Source organism: Podarcis cretensis (genome assembly GCF_951804945.1).
Source record: "Podarcis cretensis genome assembly, chromosome: 14".
Classification (NCBI taxonomy): domain Eukaryota; kingdom Metazoa; phylum Chordata; class Lepidosauria; order Squamata; family Lacertidae; genus Podarcis; species Podarcis cretensis.
Window position 1 is genome coordinate 45946540 of NC_137183.1, and position 27727 is coordinate 45974266.

The 27727-nt window shown below is 46.8% G+C and overlaps 1 protein-coding gene across 2 annotated transcripts in view; it reads left to right on the top strand.

Moving 5' to 3' along the window:
* The window catches only part of MAP2K3 (mitogen-activated protein kinase kinase 3), a 72227-nt gene that overhangs the window by 20395 nt on the left and 24105 nt on the right, over positions 1–27727 (top strand). Inside the window, exon 1 of one of the 2 annotated variants that reach the window (XM_079953970.1) lies at positions 17414–18217. The exons of the other annotated variant lie outside the window; for it this stretch is intronic. Within the exon in view, the coding sequence (XP_079810096.1) occupies positions 18202–18217 (16 nt within the window). The 5' untranslated portion in view covers positions 17414–18201. Of the gene's footprint in view, positions 1–17413; positions 18218–27727 lie in introns of those variants that run through there. 2 annotated transcript variants of the gene reach the window in all.

Here is a 27727-nt window from a genome sequence, read left to right on the forward strand (position 1 = left end):
GCACTGCAGGCGTCCGCGAGGGATTCCCACATGGCCGGGTTGGTTTTGCCAGCCTTTGTGTCATGTTTGCAGACATCTTTGTAACACATAGAGTGGGTCTGGCAATGGGCCCCGGTGCCTGAAACCAGCTCCCCATAGAACACATCCTTGGCGATCCTGCCATCTTCCATTCTGTTGGCATGACCATGCCAACGCAGATGTCACGGAGACAGGACTGCGAACATGCTGGGAATGTGGGCTTGGAAGAGCACATCTATGTTTGAGACTCTGTCCTGCCATGTGATGCCCAAATCCTTCTGGCCTGGGGGGATTTGATTTTAATCAAATCAATTTAAATCACTAGTCAGTAAGACTTAGGGACGTGGGTGGCGCTGTGGTCTAAACCACAGAGCCATGGGCTTGCCAATCAGAAGGTCGGCGGTTCGAATCCCCACGACGGGGTGAGCTCCCATTGCTCGGTCCTGGCTCCTGCCAACCTAGCAGTTTGAAAGCATGTCAAAGTGCAAGTAGATAAATACGTACCGCTCCGGCGGGAAGGTAAACGGCGTTTCCATGCACTGCTCTGGTTCGCCAGAAGCGGCTTAGTCATTCTGGCCACATGACCCGGAAGCTGTACGCCGGCTCCTTCGGCCAATAAAGCGAGATGAGCTCCGCAACCCCAGAGTCATCCACGACTGGACCTAATGGTCAGGGGTCCCTTTATCTTTACTAAGACTTGATTAGAATTTTTATTTTTTTATTTTTACAGAAAGACTCATTCCTGCTGGTGTAATCTTAATATTTACAACCAGAGGAAGGTTTCATTTTTGGAATAATAAATTTTTCAGACTAGTTCTTACAGTTATATAAAAAACAACTGATTTGGTTATACTGTTAGAAATACACAGACAGATAATTATGAAATTATTGTGAGGTTTAATACGTTAACTGTTTATATTTGGACAACTTTTCTGCTGTACTTTATTGGAAGGAGAAAAAGAATCATTTCCTTAACAATTTAAACAATTTATTGAACATTATAGCATATGTATCCCTGTTTGTTAACTGATGTGGTTAAACAATTTTGTTTAACGAAAACACCTTAGACTGACTTTTAGCACACATGAAAAACTTAAAACAAATCCTTATTTCCTGATCAATAGCCTTTGGACTATAATGTAACTTAAATAGAAAACTATCTTTAGAAAGATATTTCTTCCGAAAGCATTTTATTTTAAAAATCCAATTTAAAGGTGGGGGGGGGGGTAATCCAATTTTAAAAAAATCATTAATTTTTATCCACCTTGCCCCTGATGCAGCACATGTGGAAACCGTTAAGGCATCACTCCTGGTGGGTGTAAGCTGCAGATCTAGCAGGCCTAGGCACACTGAGTGCTGCTTAATGGTAGTGAGTTGACAGCACAATCTTTAGATGCAAAACATGTCCCTAGATAAGGGTTGGGAAAGGCAGTTGCCTGAGACCCCTGGAGAAATCTTGACTGCTACTGAGGAAGATAAACCAGCAATCTGACTTGACTTAAGTGAGGTCAGGAACTTTGTGGCCCTCCAGCTCCACATCAGCTTCGACCAGCAAGACCAGTGGCCAGGGATGGTGGGAACTGTGCGTCAGCAATATCTGAGGGGCCACAGGGTTCCACACCCCTATGGTATAGAAAGCAACATCCTATGTTCTTGATCAGGGGTCAGCAAACTTTTTCAGCGGGGGGCCGGTCCACTGTCCCTCAGACCTTGTGGGGGCTAGGACTATATTTTGAAAGAAAAAAAGAACAACAAATTCCTATGCCCCACAAATAACCCAGAGATGCATTTTAAATAAATAAAAGCACACATTCTACTCATGTAAAAACACCAGGCAGGCCCCATAAATAACCCAGAGATGCATTTTAAATAAAGGACACATTCTACTCATGTAAAAACACACTGATTCTTGTGTTTCCCATCTGCGGGATTTAGAAGGCAACTGAGCTGGATCCGGCCCCCGGGCTTTAGTTTGCCTACCCATGTTCTTGATGATGCAGCAAAATCGCTGCAGCAGATCAATACCAACCTCCCCAAAGGCATCCTGAAAGTCAGGTTTTAATTAGCTGGGGAAAATGTCTTATGATGACAGGCAAGACAGACTTCCTTGGGGAGACTGCAGACTTGAGAGCCTCAGCACCATCCTTCTCTGCCTACCTGCTATACTTAATCTGGCATGAGAGGGGGATAGGACCGCCAATATTTCATTATTTATGATTGCAGTAAAACTTCCTGGCAGTTTACAAGAAATATTCAGATTATCAATAACAGATTAAATGTTTACAGTTGCTTAAAGTAATTAAAATCTGCAGTAATCTAAAAAGAACAACATCAACATCTGTATGTCCAGATAGGCTTGCCTAAACAAAATAGTTTTAAGCAGCTGCTGAAAAGAATACAGCAAAGGTGCCTGATTTCAATCGGCAGGGAGTTCCAAAGTGTAGCTGCTACCACAGTTAAAGATCAGTTTCTCACAAATGTGGATGGTATGTGTAACAGGGCGACTTCTGCTTACTGAAGCGGTCAAGTGGGCATATAGGGGAAAAGACAATTCCACAATAAACTGGTCCTAAGCGGTTAAGAGCCTTATATATTAAAGTTGATCTGAGTGTATGGGGAGAGCCAGGGTGGTGTAGTGGTTAAACTGTTGGACTAGGGCCTGGGAGAGGCGGGTTCAAATCCCTACTTGGCCATGGAATTCACTGGGTGGCCTGGGGCAAGTCACAATCTCTCGGCTTAACCTACCTCACAAGGTAGTTGTAAGGATAAAATGGGGAAGAAAATGACCACCTTGAGCTCATTGGAAGATAAAGATGGTTTATAAATGTAATAAACAGAACTTTGTTTTGTACGCTGCTCTGACTTTTTTACATATATAAAAGAAAACAGGGGAAAATGTATTTAAAAAAAATAAAATGTACATTTGGACATCACAGCAACTGTAGCTAGAGGAAAGGCGGACATGTAGGTAGGTGACACGCTGTTCTTCTGAATGTTACTGGAAGGCAAAAGTGTGGCAGCGACGACTTGGGTGCAATTTGTAGGTTGATTCTTCAACATCAACTTTATTGGACTAGTCATGTTGTGCAGATTCCTGATTATCATCTTCCAAAGCAGCTACTCTATTCCGAACGAAAAAATTGAAAGCGTAATGTTGGTGGTCAACAAGAGGTTGAAAGACTCTCTCAAGACAAATCTGAAAAATGTAGTATAAACACTGACAACTGGGACACACTGGCCTGCAAGTGCTCCAATTGGAGAGCAGCCTTTACCAAAGGTGTCATGGGCTGAAGGACCCCTGAAGGAGTGCCTCCACCCCCATCGTTCTGCCCGGACACTGAGGTCCAGCTCTGAAGTCCTTCCGGCGGTTCCTTCCCTGCGAGAAGTGAGGTTACAGGGAAGCAGGCAGAGGGCCTTCTCGGTGGTGGCGCCCGCCCTGTGTAACACCCTCCCACCAGATGTCAAAGAGAAAAATAACTACCAGACTTTTAGAAGACATCTGAAGGCAGCCCTGTTTAGGGAAGCTTTTAATGTTTAACAGACTATTGTACAGTGGTACCTCGGGTTACAGATGCTTCAGGTTAAAGACTCCGCTAACCCAGAAATAGTACCTCGGGTTAAGAACTTTGCTTCAGGATGAGAACAGAAATTCTGCCATGGCAGCAGCGGGAGGCCCAATTAGCTAAACTGGTACCTCAGGTTAAGAACAGTTTCAGGTTAAGAACGGGTCTCCGGAACGAATTAAGTTCTTAACCCGAGGTACCACTGTATTTTAATACAATCCCTGTTGGACCTCTGTTCCTGTTCTCTTAGTTCCACCTCCTCAGTAAATTTTACCTCAACCCGCATCTTCAACATCATAATGTCCATGCGAAGGAATAAGGCCCCTGGCCCAGACATGGTCCCGTTGGACCTTTTCCTGACTGATCCTCTTTGGTGGAGTGAACAGCTGACTCCTGTATTCACCGCTATCTCCTCCGCCTTAGACATCCCCGACTCCTGGAGAGAAGCTACAATAGTTCCGATTTTCAAAGGCGGCCAGCCAAACATCCCTAGGAACTATCGCCCCATCAGCTTACTATCTATTCCGGGGAAAATATTTGCCGCTGTCTTACTGGAAGAACTTCTTTCATGGGTCCATGAGAGAAACATTCTACCGCCAGAACAGATTGGCTTCCGGAAGTCAGCATCAACCATGGACCACTGTCTAACTCTTTATCACCTTGCCAGTAAATACACTGCACCAAGGCAAGGCCACCTGTTTGCCGCTTTCATGGACCTGGAGGCCGCCTTTGATTCCATTCCTAGGCAGAGATTATGGTCCAAACTTGCCCATTTGGGAATTGATCCGCACCTCCTTTCCCTAATTATTTCCCTTTATTCAAACACCACAGCTCGCGTTCGAATTGGTCCCAACGGCTCCCTTACCACTCCATTCCCAACGGCCAGGGGCGTCTGACAAGGTTGTCTCTTGGCCCCTTTACTGTTTAATCTTTATCTTCATGATGCCCTTTCCCCTTTGAAACTAGCAACTAAGTACCCTCCTCACTTAGCAGGCCACCCCGTTGCTTCCCTTTTCTATGCGGATGATGCCGTCATCTTATCCAGAACAGCTGCGGACCTAGCAAATGCAGTTAATGCATTTATCGCCTATTGTAAGGCGGAAGCTCTTAATATTAATTATAAAAAATTGAAAGTGCTCCACTTCACTCGTTCCCGCAAACTCAAGCTGGAGCCGCTTAAGATCACAGGTGGCTACTTAGAAAAGGTAAAGGTAAAGGTAAAGGTACCCCTGCCCGTACGGGCCAGTCTTGACAGACTCTGGGGTTGTGCGCCCATCTCACTTAAGAGGCCAGGGGCCAGCGCTGTCCGGAGACACTTCCGGGTCACGTGGCCAGCGTGACATCGCTGCTCTGGCCAGAGCCAGAGCCAGAGCCAGAGCCGCACACGGAAACGCCATTTACCTTCCCGCTGGTAAGCGGTCCCTATTTATCTACTTGCACCCGGAGGTGCTTTCGAACTGCTAGGTTGGCAGGCGCTGGGACCGAGCAGCGGGAGCGCACCCCGCCGCAGGGATTCGAACCGCTGACCTTTCGATCGGCAAGCCCTAGGCGCTGAGGCTTTAACCCACAGCGCCACCTGCGTCCCCTTAGAAAAGGTAAAAGCCTTTAAATATCTAGGCTTAATATTTACTTATAATCTCTCCTGGACCACCCATCTACAATCTGCCTCTCTTGCTGCAACCACGACCTCTAATGCCATTGTCCGATTTTATCACCAGAAGGGCGGCAAACACCTTCCAGCAGCAATTCAAATGTTTAATGCCAAAGTTGTCCCTAAATTATTATATGGCTGCGAAGTATGGACTACAGCAATATCAGGTAACTTGGATCGCCCACTTCACATGTTTCTGAGATCTCTTTTCGGTGTCCCGAGATGTGTCTCAGGTGCAGCCCTACGACTTGAGTTCGCCCAGCCCTCAATTGTAAAACGAGAATGGAGTCGAGCCATTTCCTACAGCTCCCACCTACTAGCATCGGATGCTCGAATTAGAGGTGGTTTCTCCAATCTGATCCTAAGAGATATTCATAATTCTCCTTGGAAAACTACAATTAATCTCAAATTCCGCTCTCTTCTCAATTTGAACCGCAAAACTGTTTTTAATTTAGAGTGTATTAGCCCGGCGGCCCTACCTCTAATCAAAAAGAAGCTACAGCAACTTGACTTCTCTAACACAGCTTCCCATGCAAGAGGGCCGTGTTCAGGCTTAGCCCTAGCTATTCCACCCCCTGAAGGGATCCCTCTATACTGCTTTACAATTCCTTCGGAGGCTAAACGAAGGGCCTTTACCTGTGCCCGTCTCAACTGTTTTCCTACAGCAGTTCTGTCGGGTCGTTACTCCAGAGTTTCCATCGCAAATAGAACATGCTCCTGCAATGACACGGCTCTGGAGACTATGGAACATGTAATGCTCTTCTGTCCCAACTGGACAAATGAAAGATCTCGGTTTCTAACTCCTCTCGTGAACAAGCTTCATCTCCCAATCCAGCCTTGGATAGTGTCCCTTCTTCTGCAGGATTCTGACTGTTGGATTACTGAGATGACAGCTAATTTCCTGCTTAGTGTGATGAAGAGGAAAGCGGCACCAACTCCTTCTTCAATACCACAGATGTAGTCGATACGCCGCACAATCAAACCTGTTTTTTTGTATTCTCTGTCACTCGATGTTTTAAATCCCCCGTTACTTTTGTTATTCCCATTTTCTCAAAGTATTTGCCCAGGACGACATCCACTTTTATCTCCCCACCCCATTTTATGTTGTTATTTCTATGTATATTATGCTATGGCCGCATGGCTAATGCAATATTTTGTTGGAAGCCGCCCAGAATGGCTGGGGAAACCCAGCCAGATGGGCGGGGTATAAGTAATAAATTGTTGTTGGTTGTTATGGGTTTTGAAGACACTCGAACTCAGGACACAAGGGAGAAACGTGCTAAGAGGAAGGCATGCTTGGCAAACCCTCACCATGACCAACTCCCGCCCGGAAACCTATATCCCCACTGTGGAAGGATGTGTGGATCCAGAATTGGCCTCCAGTCACTTATGGACTCACTGTTAAAACTGTGTTTATGGAAGACAATCTTATTCGACTATGAGTGATTGCCAAAGAAGAAGCAGCAATCATTAGGTACTTTTAGGCTGCATTGAATGGGTGCAATGTGTGACACACACCCCTGCTCCTGATAGTATATTCCTTCACTCACTTCAAAATGGGGCAAGGCAGCCCTGGTGTGTGGGGGGGCTTTCCTGTCCATTCTTCTGGGTGGGGCCCCAGACCTCTGCCTTGAAAGTCCTGCCCTGCTGGTTCCAGGAGGGTTGATTCACAGCCTTTGAGATCCTGAGCTGGCAAGGGATGGGGTGCTTTTGTGCCTGGGACTAGCCTGCTGTGGGGGAATTCAATTTCCATAGAACTGAATGACTTTTTATTTCCTTCGTCATAACTGTGGATAGTGGAGGGGGAAAACCTGCAAAGATAGATTTCCATGTAATCTTGGAAACTACCATCTCAGTTAAAATGATGCTTTTAAAAAAATCCTCCTTTCCTTCTATCCCATTTTTTAAAACTAGATTGTCTTAGGCAGAAATCTTTGAGATGGGGGTGGTGATCAGTTGGGAAGCAGGATGAATTTGGAATTGGTTTGCATTTAAAGGTGAGCCTTGCCTTATTTGCCCCTGAAACAAACTGAAACACAGCAGTTCTTTGAGATTTGCACGTCTCTGAATTATGCATGCAGCGCTCCAACCACGTGCTGTGCACAAGAATGCACTTATTAGTGTAAAATTTGCATAAAAATATATGCACAAGAATGCAAGTATTAGTGGAGAACAACATGCAAAAACAAAGACTTCACTGAAGGCTTTTAATCAGAGGTTGCATGGCCATCTGCCATGGTTGAGCTCCTATTCTATTGTGCACTGAGCTGCGCAAGAGGTGCGACGGTGTCGAAGGGGTGCATTTTCACTTTCTGCCTCCAGCCTTCCTCCTTGTGCTACCTTCAGAGCTTGCAAAGGCCCCCTGCCCTAGATAGAAGTGAGCTCTGGCTGAGCTCCAGGCTTGTCGGCAAGGCGCTGAGTCATGCTGGCCTCTCTTCCAGTCTCTCCTCCTTCTGAGAATCTCTTCCCTTGCAGGAAGAGTTGAGTGTGCAGCCTGCTTTCGTTCTGCAAGGCCAGCCACGCTGCTACTGGCAGACGGGGTCTCGGGGCACCGCATATTTCAGAGCTGACCTGCAAGAGCACAAGAATGTAGACAGTCAGTGCCAAAAAATAATAATGTAAAAAGCCAGTGGGAAGCAAGAGCTACGGTGTTGCCAGTGGCGTAGCGTGGGTTGTCAGCACCCGGGGCAAGGCAAGTAATTTGCGCCCCCTAACCCGTGGATTTTAGTAGGGGCAGAGAGCTGCAAGTGCGAGCGCGCCCCCCCAGATGTTGCGCCCGGTGCGGCCGGCCCCCCTGCACCCCCCACGCTACACCACTGGGTGTTGCTGGAACTGTATCTCTTTAGATTGCAAGGGGGAGAGCTGCACATCTGAATGTTCCTACCCCTGTCAAACTCCCCCCATGCAGTCTTAGAAACTCAGATACATAAGCTAGGAGCATCTCCACTCCCATCGTTCTACCTGGACACTGAGGCCCAGCTCCGAGGGCCTTCTGGCGGTTCCCTCACTGCGAGAAGCCAAGTTACAGGGAATCAGGCAGAGGGCCTTCTTGGTAGTGGCACCCACCCTGTGGAATGCCCTCCCATCAGATGTCAAGGAGATAAACAACTACCTGACATTCAGAAGACACCTTGAGGCAGCCCTGTTCAGGAAAGTTTTTAATGTGTGACATCTTAGTGTATTTTTGGTCTTTGTGGAAGCCACCCAGAGTGGCTGAGGAAACTCAGCCAGATGGGTGGGGTACAAATAATAAATTATTATTATTAAATGGCTCCTTAAACCCAAGGCTGCAGTCGCCAAAATGGAATGTCTAGTTTCCATTTTTGGGCAAGGCGGCTGCAAAGTCTTATTTTTCAAATGATGGACGGATTGTGATTGATTCTCAGTTAAACCTCTGGCTAGTTCAGATGACAACCTTGAGCTGGGTTAACAACTTTTGAGAACTTAAAGAAGAAAAGTCACCTGATCCAGGGGCAGTCTGAATTTCAGTTCCAGACGCTCACTCCCGATTGTGCAGATAAAAACAGAATTCTACAGGACGCGGGGTATCAGTGTGTGAAAACAGCCCAGATCCAATGATCCCCAAATGGTAGAGATACCAGGCCCATCCTGGTGCCCAGGCATCTTCACTTGGTCACGAGTGCCACGATGTGGGTGGTGCTGTGGGTTAAACCACAGAGCCTAGGGCTTGCCGATCAGAAGGTCGGTGGTTCGAATCCCCGCGATGGGGTGAGCTCTGTTACTCGGTCCCAGCTCCTGCCAACCTAGCAGTTCGAAAGCACGTCAAAGTGCAAGTAGATAAATAGGTACCGCTCTGGCATGAAGGTAAACGGCGTTTACGTGCACTGCTTTGGTTTGCCAGAAGAGGCTTAGTCATGCTTGCCACATGAACCCGGAAGCTGTACGCCGGCTCCCTCGGCCAATAAAGCGAGATGAGCACTTCAACTCCAGAGTTGGCCACGACTGGACCTAATGGTCAGGGGTCCCTTTACCTTTACCTTTAATTTAGAACACTGCCTGCATGCGGAAAGACAGTACGCTGGGATCTTGCTGTGTGATATGCAGATGCAAATTTATTTTGCTCGTAGGAACATAGGAAGCTTCCTGGGAGCAGACCATTGGCCCATATGGCTTGAGAGCGTCTGCTCTGGCTGACAGAGTTTCAGACAGAGGCCTCACCTTGCCCTGCATGGAGATGTCTGGGATGAAACATTAGGACGTTCTGCATGCAAAGCTGCTCCACCTCTGAGCTCTGGTCCTTCTCAATCATCACTGGTTGTCCTGGAAAGCAGTCGTGCAGTGGGGAGAGGAGCTGCTTAATCTTTACCTTTCCTAGTATTTTCCCACTCGAAATTGCCGATGACCTTTCTGCATCGTTTTTGATGTTTCCCTTCCATTAAAACGGACTGAAGTTAGTTATGTAACAGCATAATGAATCCTTGGGTTTCTAAAGAAATAAAGAAAATCAGTTAGTTTACAGGAGAGTTTTAATAGTTTGGAAGCTGGGTCTGCCCATTTTCTCTCACTACCATTGCCTTAAGAAGAGTAAATGGATTGCACCAAGCTCCCACTGGTAAAGAACAGGTTCTTTACAAGTTAGCAAAGTTAAAGGACAAACTGCGTGAAAAGGACAACAATGATTTTGAAAAAGAATGGGAACCCTTTACAATATATTTGCAGAAACAACAACAAAAAATGGACTCGTTGGCAGGATTTAAATAAACTTGTACAGTTTGATTTACAGAGAGCGAGAAGTATAATATAGTATTATATACAAACAGCAGAATGTATCATTTGATGTAACAAACCAGAAATGGAAGCTGAGGGAAGTCAGCGGGGGGGGGGGGGGGGGAATTGGAAAATGAATGTTTAGTAAGGATGTTGGATATTTGACATGTGAAAAGAAAATCAATAAACATTATTTTTTTAAAAAAGAAAAAAGAACATACTGAGTTTCTTTGTATTTACAGTGGTACCTCGGGTTAAGTACTTAATTCGTTCCGGAGGTCCGTTCTTAACCTGAAACTGTTCTTAAGCTGAAGACCACTTTAGCTAATGGGGCCTCCTGCTGCCGCCGCGCCGCTGGAGCACAATTTCTGTTCTCATCCTGAAGCAAAGTTCTTAACCTGAAGCACAATTTCTGGGTTAGTGGAGTGTGTAACCTGAGGCGTATGTAACCTGAAGCGTATGTAACCTGAGGTACCGCTGTACAAGGATGGCATCAGATTCTAACCTACACAGTGCAGCTAGTTTCTCATGGTTGTCTCATGCAGGAGGGAGAGGGGGGGAGAGAGTGCGCACTCAACCCTGTTACACTCAACCCTGCCCTCTACTGAGCGATGGCATACAAAGCTGCATATACCCAATGTTAATTATGTTGCTTTTGGAGGAAGCCGAACTGCAGCTGAAGGGAAACGGTGCTGATTGTGACACATGCAGAGCAGGGTGGAAAGCCTTGCCTCCTCACGTTCCTTCTCCCTGCAGGCTGAAAAATAGTGCATGTTGGTGGTCAGGAGGCTAATCTGAATCCTTCTGCCCAGGTATTGGAGAATGACTCAAGCCCTGGGTTTTTTCGATCTGGGCCCCATATCTCCATCCCCTTCTCTCCCCTCTGCAACTTTTAAAAACATAACCAAAAGAGATATAATTATTTGCTTATGGGGTTTGTGGCTGTGCTGCAAAGCAGAAAGCTTGTACATCTTAATTTGCTGTGATTGGATTTTAAATTAGCATCTGTTCACATACATTAGCATATGTAAATTTGTGTCTTGGGCCTGCCTCTTGGCCACACCTCTGCTTCTGCCTATGATGCTTCTTTTTATTGTATCTGAGAGAGCATGCCATGAGTGTGCAATTCCTTTCCACACAACTACTGTCTGTCTCAAAAACCCTCCACTGGTTCTTCAAAACCCCAAGGCTCAATTGCTGCTTCCCACCCAGCCCCTTCCTGGTTTCTCTTCCTCTGGCTGGTGAATCTGCTGTGCCCGCGGCCTTGCAAGCCTGCTGGATCTTGGGTTTAGTGCCAGGTCAGCTCATGTGCATGAGTCTTGCATGAGCTGGAATTTTTTTGCTGAGTTGGATTAAAAAAAAGAGTCTCCCCCGCCCCTTTTCTCTAGGGGCTTATGAGATCACAGTTCTAAAACCCAATCAGCAGAAATGGTTCGATAGAGCCAGCCTTGCGGGGAAGGTTGCTATCCACTTCTTAGGCTTTCTGCAGAGCAAACCTCAGCGTGCCTCTCTGTATATGGAGATCTGTGCCTCTGCAGCCCATCTGGGTCCCATTATAGAGGGGCTGAAGAGGCACAGCCTCATAATGCAAGAATTTTGCGGTTAACTCAGCCACGATCCTCCTCCCCACCCCCACCCCCTTTCCCCACAAGCCTCACTCAACGTATATGGTTTAAGTTAACGTAACGTAATTGGGGCATTTTTTGGCGATGACGAAACTCTGCTCATTTGAAGGTAAAGCAACTGGGTGCCCTATTGTTTCATAGACTGACTCACTTCTGAATGATAGTTAGGAGGGGAGAGAGAGAGAGAGAGAGAGAGAGAGAGAGAGAGATGAACAAGTTTCTCCAGCCGCACTGAAACTTCGATTTCTCTTTGATCAGGTAACGATGACCAGTTTTCCTACCAGCCCTTGGGAAGCAATAAGACAGTGTGCGTTCCTATTCCATTATGTTGTTACTATTGCATTTGTGTTCCATCTTTCCCATAAAGAACTCAAGGTGGCATGCCTGATTCTCCCCATTTCATCACCACAACAACCCTGTGAGGTCGGTGAATCTGTCAACTTTGGTTTCTCATTTTCCCTAAGTTCAGTTCTCCACAATGTGATTTTTTCTTTTTAAAGTCCTAATGAAAATCCACCAGCGTTTTAGTCTCAAATTTATCCAGATATATACATTTACGTATGCAAGCTTGTCATATATATATAATATATATGCATGCATGCAATTTCCCTTAATACAGTGTATGGAGCTTGCAGCTCGTGGGTCAAAAATGGGGTCCAATTCGGCCTGCCAGGCCATTCCCCAACCATGCTGACATCAGCCTATGGGTGGGAGGACGGGGTTCAATTCTGCGTTGACAGCATTCTGTTCCCAGCAGGCAACAGAAACGCTCGACTTGGTCAGCAGGATTTATATACTATATGTATTTTTAAAATTTCTACATCACAGGGTGGTTTACAATATAAAAATGCAAAAATACATAACATAGTAACAAGCAAAACAACACCCCTTCCCAATGTTAGAAATTAGCCAGGTGCCAGGCGCCTTTTTTGACTGGTGCTGGTCCAATTGTGAGCACATGGAGATCTCTGGGATGCCAGGTTGGCAACCGACATCTCCGTTTGGCTGGCTGTTTCCAGCTTTCTTACACAGGTAAAAAGGTAAAGGTAAAGGGACCATTAGGTCCAGTTGTGGCCGACTCTAGGGTTGCGGCGCTCATCTCACTTTATTGGCCGAGGGAGCTGGGATGTAGTCTCAAAACATCTGGAGGGCCGAGGTTGAGGAAGTCTGATCTATGGCCTTTTAAACTGTGGAGGTAAAAGTGTTAGAAACTCAGGTATTTAAGCTCATTGCCAAATGGCAGTGAACCATGCACTCCTTGGAGAAAAAGGTGGGATATAAATAAAATAAGCTCATCCTACCTGTGTAAGAGGGATGCGGGTGGCACTGTTGGTTAAACCACAGAGCCTAGGACTTGCCGATCAGTTGGTGGTTCGAAGCACAGAGCCTAGGACTTGCCGATCAGTTGGTGGTTCGAATCCCCGTGACAGGGTGAGCTCCCGTTGCTCGGTCCCTGCTCCTGCCCACCTAGCAGTTCGAAAGCACCTCAAAGTGCAAGTAGATAAATAGGTACCACTCCGGCGGGAAGGTAAACGGCATTTCCATGCGCTGCTCTGGTTCGCCAGAAGCGGCTTAGTCATGCTGGCCACATGACCCAGAAGCTGTATGCCGGCTCCCTCGGCCAATAAAGCGAGATGAGCGCCGCATCCCCAGAGTCTGTCACGACTGGACCTAATGGTCAGGGGTCCCTTTACCTTTACCTTTAATTTACTGGTGAAAGCTGTGAGATTAGTGAGTACCAAGGACAGAGCCTCTTCTACGGCGACTCCACATTTTCTCCCTTTTTACATGTGGTTAGTTTCAATGCCCCGTGCTTTTCAACAGAGGTTTTCTCTGCTGCCGCCACCTTAACTATTTATTTATGGTTTGTTTATTCATTCTGCTTTTACAAGTATGCTGTAATCCGCTTTATGAGGGGCTAGTTACCCCCAAAAGCGAGCTGGGAATCTATTTAATACCATGTCAGGGATTGAGTGTTTGAATCTGTCCTTAAAGGAGTAGATACATTTGGGAATCGTACTAAGTATATGGTGTCTAGCAGCTTAGTTATTAATAATCCGGACTGGACCTCTCCCACCATTAATAGCTGGGCAGAAGAGGGAGGTTTATCCGTCTTGGGAGCAAACAATGTCTCCCCTCACCCTCCCCTCAGCTGCAGAGAGGTCCCAGTTTTGATTGGGACTTTGGTGCAGAGGAAAGGATCTAACTTTTGCAACCATGCTGTAAAGTAAAGGTAAAGGAACCCCTGACCATTAGGTCCAGTGGTGACCGACTCTGGGGTTGCGGTGCTCATCTTGCTTTATTGGCCGAGGGAGCCGGCATACAGCTTCTGGGTCATGTGGCCAGCATGACTAAGCTGCCTCTGGCGAACCACAGCAGCTCACGGAAACGCCGTTTACCTTCCCGCCGGAGCGGTACCTATTTATCTACTTGCACTTTGACATGCTTTCAAACTGCTAGGTTGGCAGGAGCAGGGACCGAGCAACGGGAGCTCACCCCATTGCAGGGATTCGAACTGCTAGCCTTCTGATCAGCAAGTCCTAGGCTCTGTGGTTTAACCCACAGCGTCACCCGCATCCCTGCAACCATGCTGTAGCGCTTACTTAAAATCTCTCTCACGCCACCCCACACTGAGCAGAGAGGTACATTATTAAATCATTATGAGCCCCTCCAGTTTCTTATTTGCAGTATTTTATTGATGCAATAATCGTACATTTGTGGTGGATGGTGCATCAGTTCGATAACAGTGCGCAAATGCTCCTCCTAGCACAGATCCTGCACCGAGTTGTGTTTCACTCCCGTGCCCGCCTGCCTAACTTCAAACAAGTCCATCCAATCTCTTCTCTTTCTGCCTCCCTCCCGGCCGCCCTCCTTCCCCCTCCCCGGAAAAAAAAATCAAAACCCCCGCAAGCACACTGGCATAGGGTTACCGATTCCACTCTCCCCCTGACAGCTGGCTTGCTCATGTTCCAAAAGAGGATCTCTTGTTTCGCTCCTGACGCAGGTTGCTGTGAAGGAGGCCGGGCTTGGCAGTTTGGCGTCAACTGGGATAGGTGAGAGCTGTCACCAGGAGGCACCCTCTCCCGAAGAAGTTCCATAGCTACCCAGCTACAGTGGAACACAAACAAAACCTTTTCACCGGTGCTATTATTATATTACTGTTATTATTTGGTTTATTTTAAAAAACACACACGAGGTAGCCTTTGTTTCCGTCGTCGGCTTCCCCTTCGATATCTTGGAGAGATGCACGGTGCTTCTTAAGGCAAATGCAGGGAGTTTGCAGGCCTGTGTAAGCTGAGATTCCTGCACTGCAGCGGGGTTGGACTCACTAGATGATCTTTGGGGAGCCCTCCAATTCTGCAATTCCATGATTCTACGTTTGCCAAGGGCACACACACAGAGCCTTGCAAGGGGCTGAAATGTGGGTTGCCAGTGTGGCACTTGTGGCCACACATTTGCCCACAAATGTTTGCCTTCGTGCCCACAGGGTTCCATTCTCTCCGCTGCCCCCCCATCCCTGCTGAAATTCTGCTTGAAAGAGGCTGCCTTTAGTCAATAAAAGACTCATTTTAAAAGCCCAACCAGGGACAATTTCAGTGATGCCACAGATGGGGGGAGAGGGGAGTTTCAGCCCGCAGAAGCTCCTCTGGTTTGCAAATGTACCCACGGGCCCTGATGGTGCCCTTGGACATGAACTTGTAGGCCAGACCTGTTTTGTGTGTGTCCCCACTGGAGTTCTGAAACCCAGGTTTGTCCATGTAATTTGTGAAATCACACAAGGGTTGCCAAGTCTCGGAGTGTCTCCAGTGTTAATCTTACCCAGAGAAGACCCGTTGAAATTAATGCATGTGATCTATCGATTTCAGTGGGCCCAGTCTAAGTAAAACTTAGATGCAACCCTCTGTATTTGATCTGAAGTTTCAGGGCAGGAAGGAATACCTGAGCGGAAGGTGCTAGAATTCATGTCTAGCTACCTTCCGTTGACCAGTTTCTCTCTCTTGGCTCCACCCCATGTCCAATAGGCTCCGCCTACTGTTACTGGGGACGCGGGTGGCACTGTGGGTTAAACCACAGAGCCTAGGACTTGCCGATCAGAAGGTTGGCGGTTCGAATCCCCGCGACGGTGAGCTCCCATTGCTCGGTCCCTGCTCCTGCCAACCTAGCAGTTCAAAAGCACGTCAAAAGTGCAAGTAAATAAATAGGTACTGCTCCGGCGGGAAGGTAAGTGGTGTTTCTGTGCACTGCTCTGCTTCGCCAGAAGCGGCTTAGTCATGCTGGCCACATGACCCAGAAGCTGTACGCCGGCTCCCTCGGCCAGTAAAGCGAGATGAGCGCTGCAACCCCTGAGTCGGCCACGACTGGACCTAATGGTCAGGGGTCCCTTTACCCTGTTACTCAAAATATTTGGGAGAACTGTTTTAGAGAGACAAAGTGTGATTGTTGGCTCGTGTATGTCTGTGTTGCAGCTGAGCACCATCTTTGAAGGGGAAAATCCCCTTTTCTCTTATCCAGGAAGGAATGACTCTTTCAAATCTCTTTATCATAAAGGTATCTGCTATCCACATTTTTATTACTTTTTTTCCTTCCATTCGTATTACAAGCAATTTGGCATTTATCTGTTGGCTTAAGCTAAAAACAAGGGTCATCGAGGTCACTCCTGACCTAAAAATAAAAATCAGATTCTACCTTTGTGCATAGAGAGGAACATTTCTAGGAAAGTGGGCAGTTTTCCGGCCGAGAAACAACAGCACATTACTCACAAACGCCCCCACCCTGAACCTGATCTCTCCCCTAAAGTATTATTCCTCTGAGGTAACTATCTCCTCTGAAGTTGACTTTCAGGTAACTCTTCCGTCTGCCTCCAGTTCTTAGTAGATGCTTCTGCTGTTTCATAACTCATTTATTTCATAAGAATTATATGCCACCTGATTGTTAAAAGAAAACAAGGAAGCCTCAAAGCAGTTTTTAGAATACTAGAATTCAACATTGGCAAGGTTTTTAGAAACTACTCAATATTATAGCTAAATAATGAAACGTTATAATTAACAACAATGCGTTTTTATTATGTGATTAGCTGCTTGGGGACTTTTTGTGCAACCAGAGTTGCCTCGGGGCAAGAAAAAGCGACTAACAAATTTAATTTCTAGTAAGTGGGATAGCTCAGTCTGTAGAGCACAATACTCTTAATTTTAGGGTTGTGGGTTCGAGCCCCACTTTGGGCAAAAAGATTCCTGCAGGGTTGGGCTAGATGACCGCCTGGGTCCCTTCCAACTCTATGATCTTATTATTTCCTAAGCCTACTTTGGGTTGCACATTGGTTTGATTCAGTTACAATTTTGTACATGAATGGGGCATGCCTTTCCGTGAGCCACCAGACAGGGAGCGAAATATTGGGGTGCTGGCATGGGCATAGCCAGGATTTATCTTGTGGGGGGGCAGGTAGCCAGTATTGGGGGGTGGAAGGCGCAAGACTCAGCAATTCCGAAGGAAATGTCTCCACAACAGTTCTTTTACTTTTCTTTTGACCCCCAAGTGCTTAGAAAAATCTGCCCATCTTTCTACAGTGCAATGCTTCCCCCCTAAAAAAAAATTTTTAGGGGTACATACTCTCATTTTCCTATTTATACTGAAATACTGCCCCTCAATGAGGCCAAACTTTAGATTCGCAACATGTTTAGGTGTATGCGTCCCTCAGGAAAAAAACAACACCGCTACAGTGTATACTTGTGGTTAAGTATTTTTTATTTATTTGCTTGATTGGGAGGGAGGGAGGGGCGGCAGCTGCCCATGGGTGCCGCTCGCCCCCCTTTCCGCGCTTGCAGAGATAGGGTCCCCGGTTCGAATTCTGCGCTGGCGTTTCCAATGCAAAAAGTCTCGCTTGGGCTGCTGGATCAATCTCCTTTTTGGGCGAGCGGCAGTAGCAGCAGCAGGAGGAGGAAGAGGCTGCAACGAGCAGCCTCCGTGTCCTGTCCCAGAGCTGCCGTCTCCCTTCCGCCCCGATTCCCGGGAGCCGGGGCTTTTCCTCGCCCGCCCCCCGCGGGCAGCCTGGCCGCTGCCTCCCCGAGTTGGCGGCCTTCCAGTTTCCTGTTTGACGTCACGGGCCTCTCTCTTTCTCGCCTCTCTCCTGCCGCTGCTGCTCTTTTTTGCAACTTGCGCTGCGTTCCGCTTGTAATCCGAGAAGCCCCCGCAACGGGGCAACCTCAGCTGCCGCCTGGAGAGATCGCGCTGCGCTTTACTACCGCCGGGAGTTGGTTCCCCCTCCTCCCTGCTGCCTCTCTCGCGGGGTCTCTTTTTTTAGCCTGCGGGAGGAAAAGGAAAAAAAAAAATAAAAAATCGGATTGCTTTGACTCTGTGCAAACCTTTCCTCCCTCCACTCGCCTCCTTGCTGCGGGTTTTCTGCACGCCGAGAGCACGAAGGAAGAAAAAAATTTTTTTAAGGGAGCAGAAGCAACTGGCGGATAAAGGTTCTAGTCCGCAAGAACTTGGGAGCATGCACCCGTGCTTTTCCGACTAGCCGCCGCTTCTTGCAGCCGACCCGGGGTTGCTTTTCTGCAGGGCGCAAAATCGCCCCTCCGAGGCGTGCCGTTCGCTGTTCTTTCACTTCTGGGAAACCAACATGGACAGAAAACAAGGTAGATGTGTTGCAACTGTCGGAAAAAGGGTGGCGGAAGGCTTAAGAGGTCGATTGCAATGCAGCTCGTGCTGCTCCCAAGACTCCTTTAAATGCCCTGCGTGCAATTGCTAATTTTAATTTTTTTTATTTTGCAAAGGAGGGTCTGTGCTCGGCGGAGAGTCGCAGGAAACTTGCATGGTTTTGCGGGGAGGTGCCGGGAACAGCCGGAGGAAGGGATTTGCAAGGTGGGGGGTGGGGGCGGCTGAAATGTCATCCTGGTTCAATCATGAGCGTGCAAAAAAAAAAATAAAGTTTTGCAGGGGGGGGGAAGAGTTGGGTGGTGCATTTTGTGGGGGGGGGGTCTGCGCAGAAATGCTTCCCCGTTGCACAACTTTACCCCCCCCCCCAGCGCCGGGTTATTGTTCTGCAGAGCATTTTAACGTTGCATGCTGCCTTGCAAGCGCCCCCCCCACTTGCTCCCCTTTCCAAGTTCTGATTTTAGCTTTGGCAGTTGACAGGTAACACTCTCTGGGGTTGCCTCTGCAGCTGCTGCTGCTGCTGCTGCTGAGTTTTTACCCCCCCCTTCTTTTCCCTTCCTTTGCACAGGCCTCTGCGACTTGGAAAGGGGACTTTTCATAGTGAGCTGCTTTTTCCTCTCTCGTCCGCCTCCCCTCCCCCACGCCCAGTTGCAACTTCTGCAAACAAAAAGGTCACTTGGCCCTTGCAGGAGAAAGCTCTCCGGGGGTCGGCGACGGGGTGATGGGCGGCAGCTAGAGGCTCACCCCCCCCCAAGCGCTTGCAAAGCTTGCAATGTCCATGGTTGTTTTGTGTGTGTGTGTGAATGACAAGAGAACGTGCGCGCGCACGCACGCACCTAAAAGCTCTCTGTTCCTAGAGCAAGATGTGCTCGGTCCATTTATTTGTTCTGCAGTCTCCACTTGTTTGTGGACCATGGGGGCGTTTTTATAATTCTGGGGTATAAGGCGATGCACTCTGCACGTGCACAAAAGCAGGGGTTTTTTTTTTGCCTTGCCATGCATGTATATATCTCTGTGTGCTCCCGGGGACCTGATGGTGCAGAAAGGCCTCTTTGGAGAGAGGGGTGGGAAAGAAACTCGAACTTTTGCCCCTCTCGCTCAGGACTCCGTGTACTTTCTTGCAATCTCTGCCGGATTAAGGCATGCCTTCGGAACATCTCTTGATGTCTGCGGTGGTTTCGCGTTGAGCAAGTTTCCAGTTCTCGGGGCTGGCTGAAAGAAAAGTTTGGCTGTAGAAAGGAAAAGTTTGCAGACATGCACAGAATTTCTGCCGCATCTCTTGCACGGGAGGGGCAGGGCTGGACGCGGAAAAGCACCCTGCTTCGCAGCCTATTATCCTTCCTCTTGAGACAACATCTGTGCAGTGCGCACCAGGCAGGAATCCTTGCAAGCAGATGTAAGAATATGCAACCAGCTTGCTTGGATTACTTTCAGTGGCTCCTCTAAGTCCAGCATCCTGTTCTCACAGCAGGATCTGAGCCCCAGAGCGCTCTCCCTTCGAGTGGTTTCCTGCAACTGATACTCAGAAGTATTGCTGCTTCTGAGACCCACTGCTTCTTCCAGAGACAGAGTGTGGCCCAGGGGTCAGCAAACTTTTTCAGCAGGGGTCCAGTCCACTGTCCCTCAGACCTTGTGGGGGGCCGGACTATATTTTTTGGGGGGGAGAAATGAATGAATTCCTATGCCCCACAAATAACCCAGAGATGCATTTTAAATAAAAGGACACATTCTACTCATGCAAAAACACCAGACAGGCCCCACAAATAACCCAGAGATGCATTAAATAAAAGGACACATTCTACTCATGTAAAAACAGGTTGATTCCCTGGCTGTCTGTGGGCCAGATTTAGAAGGCGATTGGGTCGGATCTGGCCCCCGGGCCTTAGTTTACCTACCCATGGTGTAGCCAGTGATTCCCCTCCTCCTAGAAAAATAGGTGCCTGAACTCGCAATGAAGTTGTTATAGTAAGTGCCACACTTTTTAACAACAACAACAAAAAGAGGTGCCGGTACCGCATACCTTTAAGCACCCCCTGGAAAAAAATCCCACTGTGTATAGCCATCGTGGCTTGTGTAGCCATTGATAACTTTGCCCTTTATGATTGGTTCACTCCTCTTTTCAAGCCACCCACCTCAGTGGTTTTATATATCCTGTTGTCAACACATGGGAAGGGCTTGGTTATTTGCCAAAGACCACCCATTCAGTTTGTGCAGAGGTGGGATTTAAGGCTTTCCAGGTCATCCCTTGTGTACTTACTACGCCAGCGGTTATGTCACACAGAGGGCAGGATGGTTTGAGCATATTGCACTGATCCTGGCCCAGCTGCACTTAACTTGACAATCATTTTCCAGGCCCTTTACCCACCCCACCCCCCCCCCCCCGGAAACTCCCGGAATTATAGCTCTGCAAAGGGGCACTGGGAATCTCCTGACAACTCCCAGAACCCTTAGCAAACGACAGCTCCCAGTATTCTTTGGGTGGCAAGCCATGACTCTTGAAAGTGATATGATACTGCTTTAAAAATATAGTGCAGATGGAGACTCGGAGGAATAAAGCCATCCAAACAGCTGAAGACATTGTATACCGAAATGTCTGGGCAAATAAAAGTTTTGTCAGCTTGGCACTTAGCGTGGTATTTGACGCCAGGCGTACCTCCATCTAATAGTGAACGCGGCTGGTGAGTGCCAACATAACTGTAGCCAAGTTGGAACAGGTCACCTGTGTGCTCAGAGGAAATTCGAGCTTTGCAGAAGTACCCCCAAACCCTTACATGTTACCCATAATAAAAATAAAATTAATTAATTAATTATACCCCGGCCATCTGGCTGGGCTTCCCCAGCCACTCTGGGCGGCTTCCAACAAAATACTAAAATACAGTAATCCATCAAACATTAAAAGCTTCCCTAAACAGGGCTGCCTTCAGATGTCTTCTAAAAGTCTGGTAATTGTTCTTCTCTGACATCTGGTGGGAGGGCGTTCCACAGGGCGAGTGCCACTACCAAGAAGGCCCTCTGCCTGGTTCCCTGTAACTTGGATTCTTGCAGTGAGGGAACCGCCAGAAGGACCTCAGTGTCCGAGTAGAATGATGGGGGTGGAGTAGTTTAAGAGTTTGGAGTATTTCTGCACCCCCCCCCCCCAAAAAAAATACAGTATTGTCCAGTGAAGCCTGAAGATGCTCAGTGACCATAGAATGCTGAGCTCTCTTGGATGAGGGGGGGGGGCTAGAATGTGGAAGAGACGCAGGCTGGCTTTGTATTTATTTATTCCATAAAATGTATATACCTTTTGATTGTTGGAGGGGGGGCGGACCTCTAAACCAGGAACAGGCATTCTTCTAACTGCAGCACATTGGTCTCTGTTTGCTGAATTACTACTACAGTATTTATTCTTGTCTTCCAGAAGCTCAGAGTAGCCTTCTGGGTTTTTATCCCTTAAACCCATCCTGTGATTGTGGTTAGACTGGTATAGTGTGAACGGGCCAAGATCCTCCGTGAAACCTTGGTACCTGAGTAGGGATCTCTACCCAGCTCTCCTGTATGTGCATGGCTTTGGTTGGTCATTTTGTGCTTTACTCTGCTCATGCGCTGAGCGCACATGCACAATTCTCTCTTGACACATGGTCTGCAAGGCAGGGAGAGTTCCAAGTGAAACGCTACGTGTCGTCCGCTGTAGAATTGCTAACCCAGAATATAATAAGAGGCTTCTTCCTGGAGCTTTGATATTGTTGGAATGATCGTTTGGAAGGCTAGTGAAAATCCAGACTTGGTACCAAACAAATCAAGGATTTAGGAGAGGGCTGGTGGTTGATGCCCCAAACATACCGTTAAAAAAACCCAGCAACCCTAATCCTTCAAGTGATTTTGGATGTGTTTATGAAGGGTTTCCATTAGGGGAATTAGAGCAAGGCCTCAGGGTAAAAGAAAAGGTAGTGCAATGGAAGTGAAATAATTTAAAAGCACGCCCCTTGGAAAACAATTGTTGCCTGGGTTGTTTTGGCAAGATATTGAGGATAGGTGAGTGTGCTGCATGCTTGTCTGCTAATAGGTCAAATGTCAACAATCGGCTTCTCTGTACAGTGGTGCCTCGCAAGATGAAATTAATTCGTTCCGCGAGTTTTTTCGTCTTGCGATTTTTTCGTCTTGCGAAGCACGGACTTTGGAAAAGCTTCAAAAATACCAAAGTCTTCAAAAACCTCAAAAAAGGCTACCACACCGCGTGCTATGAGTTGCTCCTCAAAGTGAATGCACGGTTTTAATAAAAAGGAAACAAACTTGCAAGACAAAGGAAACAAACTTGCAAGACGTTTTCGTCTTACGAAGCAAGCCCATAGGGAAATCCGTCTTGCGAAGCAACTCAAAAAACAAAAAACTCTTTCGTTTTGCGAGTTTTTCGTCTTTCGAGGCATTCGTCTTGCGTCTGTAATTCCTAAAGGTAAGAATGACACTGTGCAGAACAGCAGTTTTATCTTTTTGATTTTATTTACGGGGTTAGTTGGTCGACAAGAGCGAGGACTGCTTGTTCTCTTTCCCCACAACCGGTGTGACGGCACATTCTTTATCACAGCGCAGGTTCTCCTACTGGCTATAGCGGCTGTTAGCTGTGTGTATTAGGAGGAATGTGTTTTGGCTACCCATGCCAGCCCCAAAAATTAGAGAACCCTCCCCCCCATAAACAAAGCTACACCAGAATCTGTGCATCTCTCTGTCTGGGCTGCACATTGCCAGTAATGAAGTGATTAAACTAGTTTCCTTGCTGCATTGTTAAAACCAGTCTGCAAGTTAGGAATCTGTTTGCAAACTAACATGCAAACTCGTGCGAGTGAACTTTGCAAGATGCGTGGAGCAGCACCAAACACATAGTGGCCTTGAGGATTTAAGAACAGCTCTCTCTGGTCCAGTGCCCTGTATTCACTGTGGCCAAAAAGATGTCCTGTCCCAATAAAAAACCCACGAATGGGGATCTGAGTTGCAGCTTCGCTCCCCTGGGACTTGGCGATTTCCAGCAGCTGCAGTTCAGAGGCAGACTCCCTCCAAAATGAAGAGGTATAGCACACAGCCTTAGCTCTGGTCCATTTGTCTAATACCGTATAAGAGCATCAGAATATAAGAAGAGGCTGCCAGGTCAGGCAGAAGCCTTGCCTAATCCAGCTTCCTGCTCTCGCAGTGCCTAAGCAGATGTTTCTGGGAAGCTCGCAAGCAGGATTCCTGGCTGCAACAGCTGTCTTTTCGCTTGCAGCTGGTATACAGAGTATTGCTGCTTCTCCCTGTAGCACCTGAAAGCACATTAAGGCAGAAAGATGGCTCCTAAGCTGTATGCGTTCTCCTTGGTTAGGCGAGGGAACGGTCCTGTTATACCCGTACTTTACAGACCCCTTCCCTGCAAACTGGCATTTAGTTAATGTGCAATTCCTGGTTTTGGGTGTGTGTGTGTGTGTGTGGATTTTTAGACCAGCTGGAATTCTCTTTCCTTGTCTCTCCGTTTTGGTTTGTCATCCTCCTGCTTGCTCAGACAAGTATTCGGAGAAGTGTCAGCTGAGTGTAAATCTCCTTGTGCTATTTATAGCTTTTCTTTGCCCTGTGTGTGTGTGTGTGTGTGTGTTTGTGCGGTGATGAAGAGGTATACAAGAGGTGGAGGGAACTGGGCTGCAGCCTTATCAAAAGAGGCAACCCTGAAACTGTAGCCGCAGCAAACGTTGACAAGGCCTCCAAAACAGAAAGGCGGAATTTCCAGCAGAGCTTGTTGGGTTAGGAACAGGTCACCAAATGTGCATATTTTCATGCATGCTCCTGGCTTGAGGTGTTCCAGGAAGCTGGTGCGTCAGAAGGGTGGAGATTGCAATGCAACATGAGGTTGCAACCCATCCTTTAATCTCGGAGGTGTTGCAATGGTGCCGCTGAGGAAATAAAAATGTTAACAAGGGCGCAGGCATTGAGGCCGGTGGGTTTGAAGATGCTTTTCTGGTTGCTGTAAACTGCAGCCTGAAGATCAGGGGGGGGGGGGTTGTCGTCCAAGCTGCATCCTACAGCATGGGTAGGTGAACTAAGGCCCGGGGCCTGGATCTGGCCCAGTCGCCTTCTAAATCCGGCCCACGGACAGTCTGGGAATCAGTGTATTTTTACAAGAATATGTGTCCTTTTATTTAAAATGCATCTCTGGGTTATTTGTGGGGCATAAGAATTTGTTCATTTTCTCCACCCCCCCAAATATAGCCCAGCCCCCCACAAGGTCTGAGGGACAGTGGACTGGCCCCCTGCTGAAAAAGTTTGCTCACCCCTGCCCTACAGGGTGATTATTCTAATGTAGGATCCCTTCAGATGTGTGGGGTCTTTTTGCAAGCATTTTCTGCAACTTTTCAGAGATGTAATAATAGTCCTTTGGCGGTAGATATATATTGGACTGATATATTGGACCATCCATGCAGTATCATTCTGCTTTATTTTTTTCTGTGATGCTTCTCCAGTGTTAATGCATTATTGCCATCTAGAGGGACAACCCTCCAAAAATAGTGGTATTAAAAAAATGCCATATTTTGGTAGAAAGTTATGGGGAATGCATTAGTTGGAAACAAAGCAGTAGGTTCAATCCCAAAACATTGCAGGCACAAACAGTATTGAAAGAGGAATTGCATATAACTGCCCTGGTTTCATCTTTTATCATTTTATTTATCATTTAAATTTATTTCTTGTTTAAATGTAGCTCCCCCCAAACCTCCCCCCATGCATCTTTTAGATTTTTTAAATACTGGTTTTAATGTATGTTTGTGCTTGTTTTCTGCTTAAAATATTGTAAGTCGCTTTGAGTTGCTGTGGCAAAAGATGCAGCTAATAATTACACATATATATTTTTAAAAATAGTTTTTATTTGGTTTTACAAATATAGAATTATAACAGTGCAATACAAAATAGATATCCATATTTAGAGATTTATCCGAATCTTTGGACTTCCCGCCTTCTCCTCCATGGGCTCCTACTGTCATCCTTTTCAAATGCATATTATTTCGTATTACATGTTATATGTCTCCCATTTTGTCTGTAATATTTGCCACATTACAAGTGTTATTGCAATCCTGCTAGTGTTTTCATCTGTTTACAGCGGTCCTTTAGATAAGATGCGGATAATAAAATAAATGAATAATAATAATCTGGAACTAGTCTCTGGATCCTTGAAGTAGCATTTGCTGCCGACGTGGTACTAGCACCCCTGATTGTGGAGGAAATGGGGCAAAGTTTGGACCTAAGGATCTGGCCACCTACGGGAGACCTCTCCACTGATAGCTGTGTCCGTCTACCGATGAGCAGAACTTCCTCCCTTGTGTGTCACACACTCTCGGTAGAAGTTGTGGGCTGCAGTTTGTGGACACGGCGTTCCAGCTTCCTGATCCACCCCAGATTTCACTTTGGGGAGCGGGGAGCAAGTCTCTAGGCCTCAAGGATCTGAGGATGTGCTTGAAAGTGAGTGGGGGCGATGGCTGCCGGAATCCCAGAATCCCAGGGAGGCATCTGAGTAAGAACGTCTGGGTGGCAGGACTTCAGAAGCTGGCTCTGCTTCTCATTTAACAGTTTGGGAAATCAGAGGAACAAAAATAGCAGACTGCTGCAGAAGTTCCTTGAGGAAAATAAGCCAATTGGCTTAATTTTATGCTGATTGTAGAATTTTGGGTTTCCTTCATGCAGGGTTTTGGATTGCCTAGCCTAGAAATACGCTCCTCCCCATCTCTCATTAGTATGGGGTCTCTCAGTGTTAGAAACTAGGATACAGAGGTGCCTCAAAAGACGAAATTAATCCGTTCCGTGAGGCTCTTCGTATAGCGGTTTTTTCGTCTTGTGAAGCATGCCCATTGACAGCTTAGCGGATTAGTGCTATTAGCGGTTTAGCGGCTTTTAGCGATCAGCTGTTAAGCGGCTTATCAGCGGATCAGCTGATAAGCGGCTTAGCGGCTTAGGAAAAGGGGGGGGAAGGGAAAAAAACCCGCAGGAACTCGCAAGACATTTCGTCTTGCGAAGCAAGCCCATAGGGAAATTCGTTTTGCGAAGCGCCTCCAAAACGGAAAACCCTTTCGTCTAGCGGGTTTTCCGTCTTGCGAGGCATTCGTCTTGCGGGGCACCACTGTATATAAACTAGGCAGCAAATGGCTCCTTTAAACTGGGATTACAGTCGCCAAAACCGAATGTCTTAGATGCCGTTTGGGGGGCCAGGCGGCTCGAAAGTTCTATTTTTCAGTAACACTACTTTTGGGTTCCTGAATTTCGTTCCAATGGTGCAGATAAAATATCATGGGTCGAATTCTACAGGATTTGCTGTTAGCTTATGAAAACAGGCAAGATCCAAATGTCAGGTGACATTTTGGCACCTGGGCATCTTCACTTGGTTGCAGGTGGCGGATAATTGCCAGGTGCAAAATGCGCGTGGTAAATGTTGAACAATTCTCTCTCGGGCCTTTCTTGTTGCCTATCCCAAATTTCTACCCCTTTGCCTTCTGCAGCGTTCTAAATTCCCTATGAACAGAGTTCACTAACAAACTGTTACTAGATGGGCATTTAATTTTTTTTAATAAATTGGCGTCTAGTCGGAGGGCAAGATTAAGGGTTTTTACCTGCTCGCTGGAAAGCTGCAGCGGGGAACATACACCCTCTCAGCTATGAAAAGATTTACAGCGCCTGACACTACGCAGACTAGCCTTGTTGCAGTCACTCAGTTTATGGGTGACGTAGGGACGGGTCACACAGTAATTCAGTCTACGGCCGAGCCCTTGGCAGGTTTCTCTCCTCCACCCCCAAAACACCTTAGCAACCCCTCACTAACCTACATTTTAAAATCTTCCTGAATTTGGGAGGTGGGCAGTAACATGGCTGGGGAAGTTTTCATGGTGGGGAGGAAGAGAAATCAGAGTATTGGAAAGCTTTTCATTTTCTAAAAGACATTATTAATAGCTGCAATGCCAGTCAAACATCAGGCAGTTTTAGAGTTGCAATTAATTCACACGTGTGTGTGTGTGTGTTTGTGTGTGTGTGTGTATGTGTATGGATGCACCACATTTGGGATGTGCTAAAATTTACAAATGCTAATGTTTTTCCCCGGTGCCTTTGTCCCTCCTTAAAACATCTGAAAACTCAAGAAAGCTTAGAGATAAAAACAGAAGAATACCCGGAAGTATTTCAAGGCATGGCTTCTGGGTATTCTTTCTATTTATTTATTTATTTATTTATTTATTCGTAAATAATATTCACTTGAGTTTTCATATGTCTTAAGAACACAATGCTATTTTGCATCAAATACTATACTACCAGGTATTCGGAGAAAATTACTTTCCAGGTAAAGCTTTGCAATATTATTATTATTATTATTATTATTATTATTATTATTATTATTAAAATGTAACATTAAATGTTCTTAATGGGTTTTCCCTCACCACCCATCAAATATTTTAATTCATATCTGTTTGCCTTTTTGGGTCCAGGTTACACACTCAATTTAGGGCAAAGGAACATTT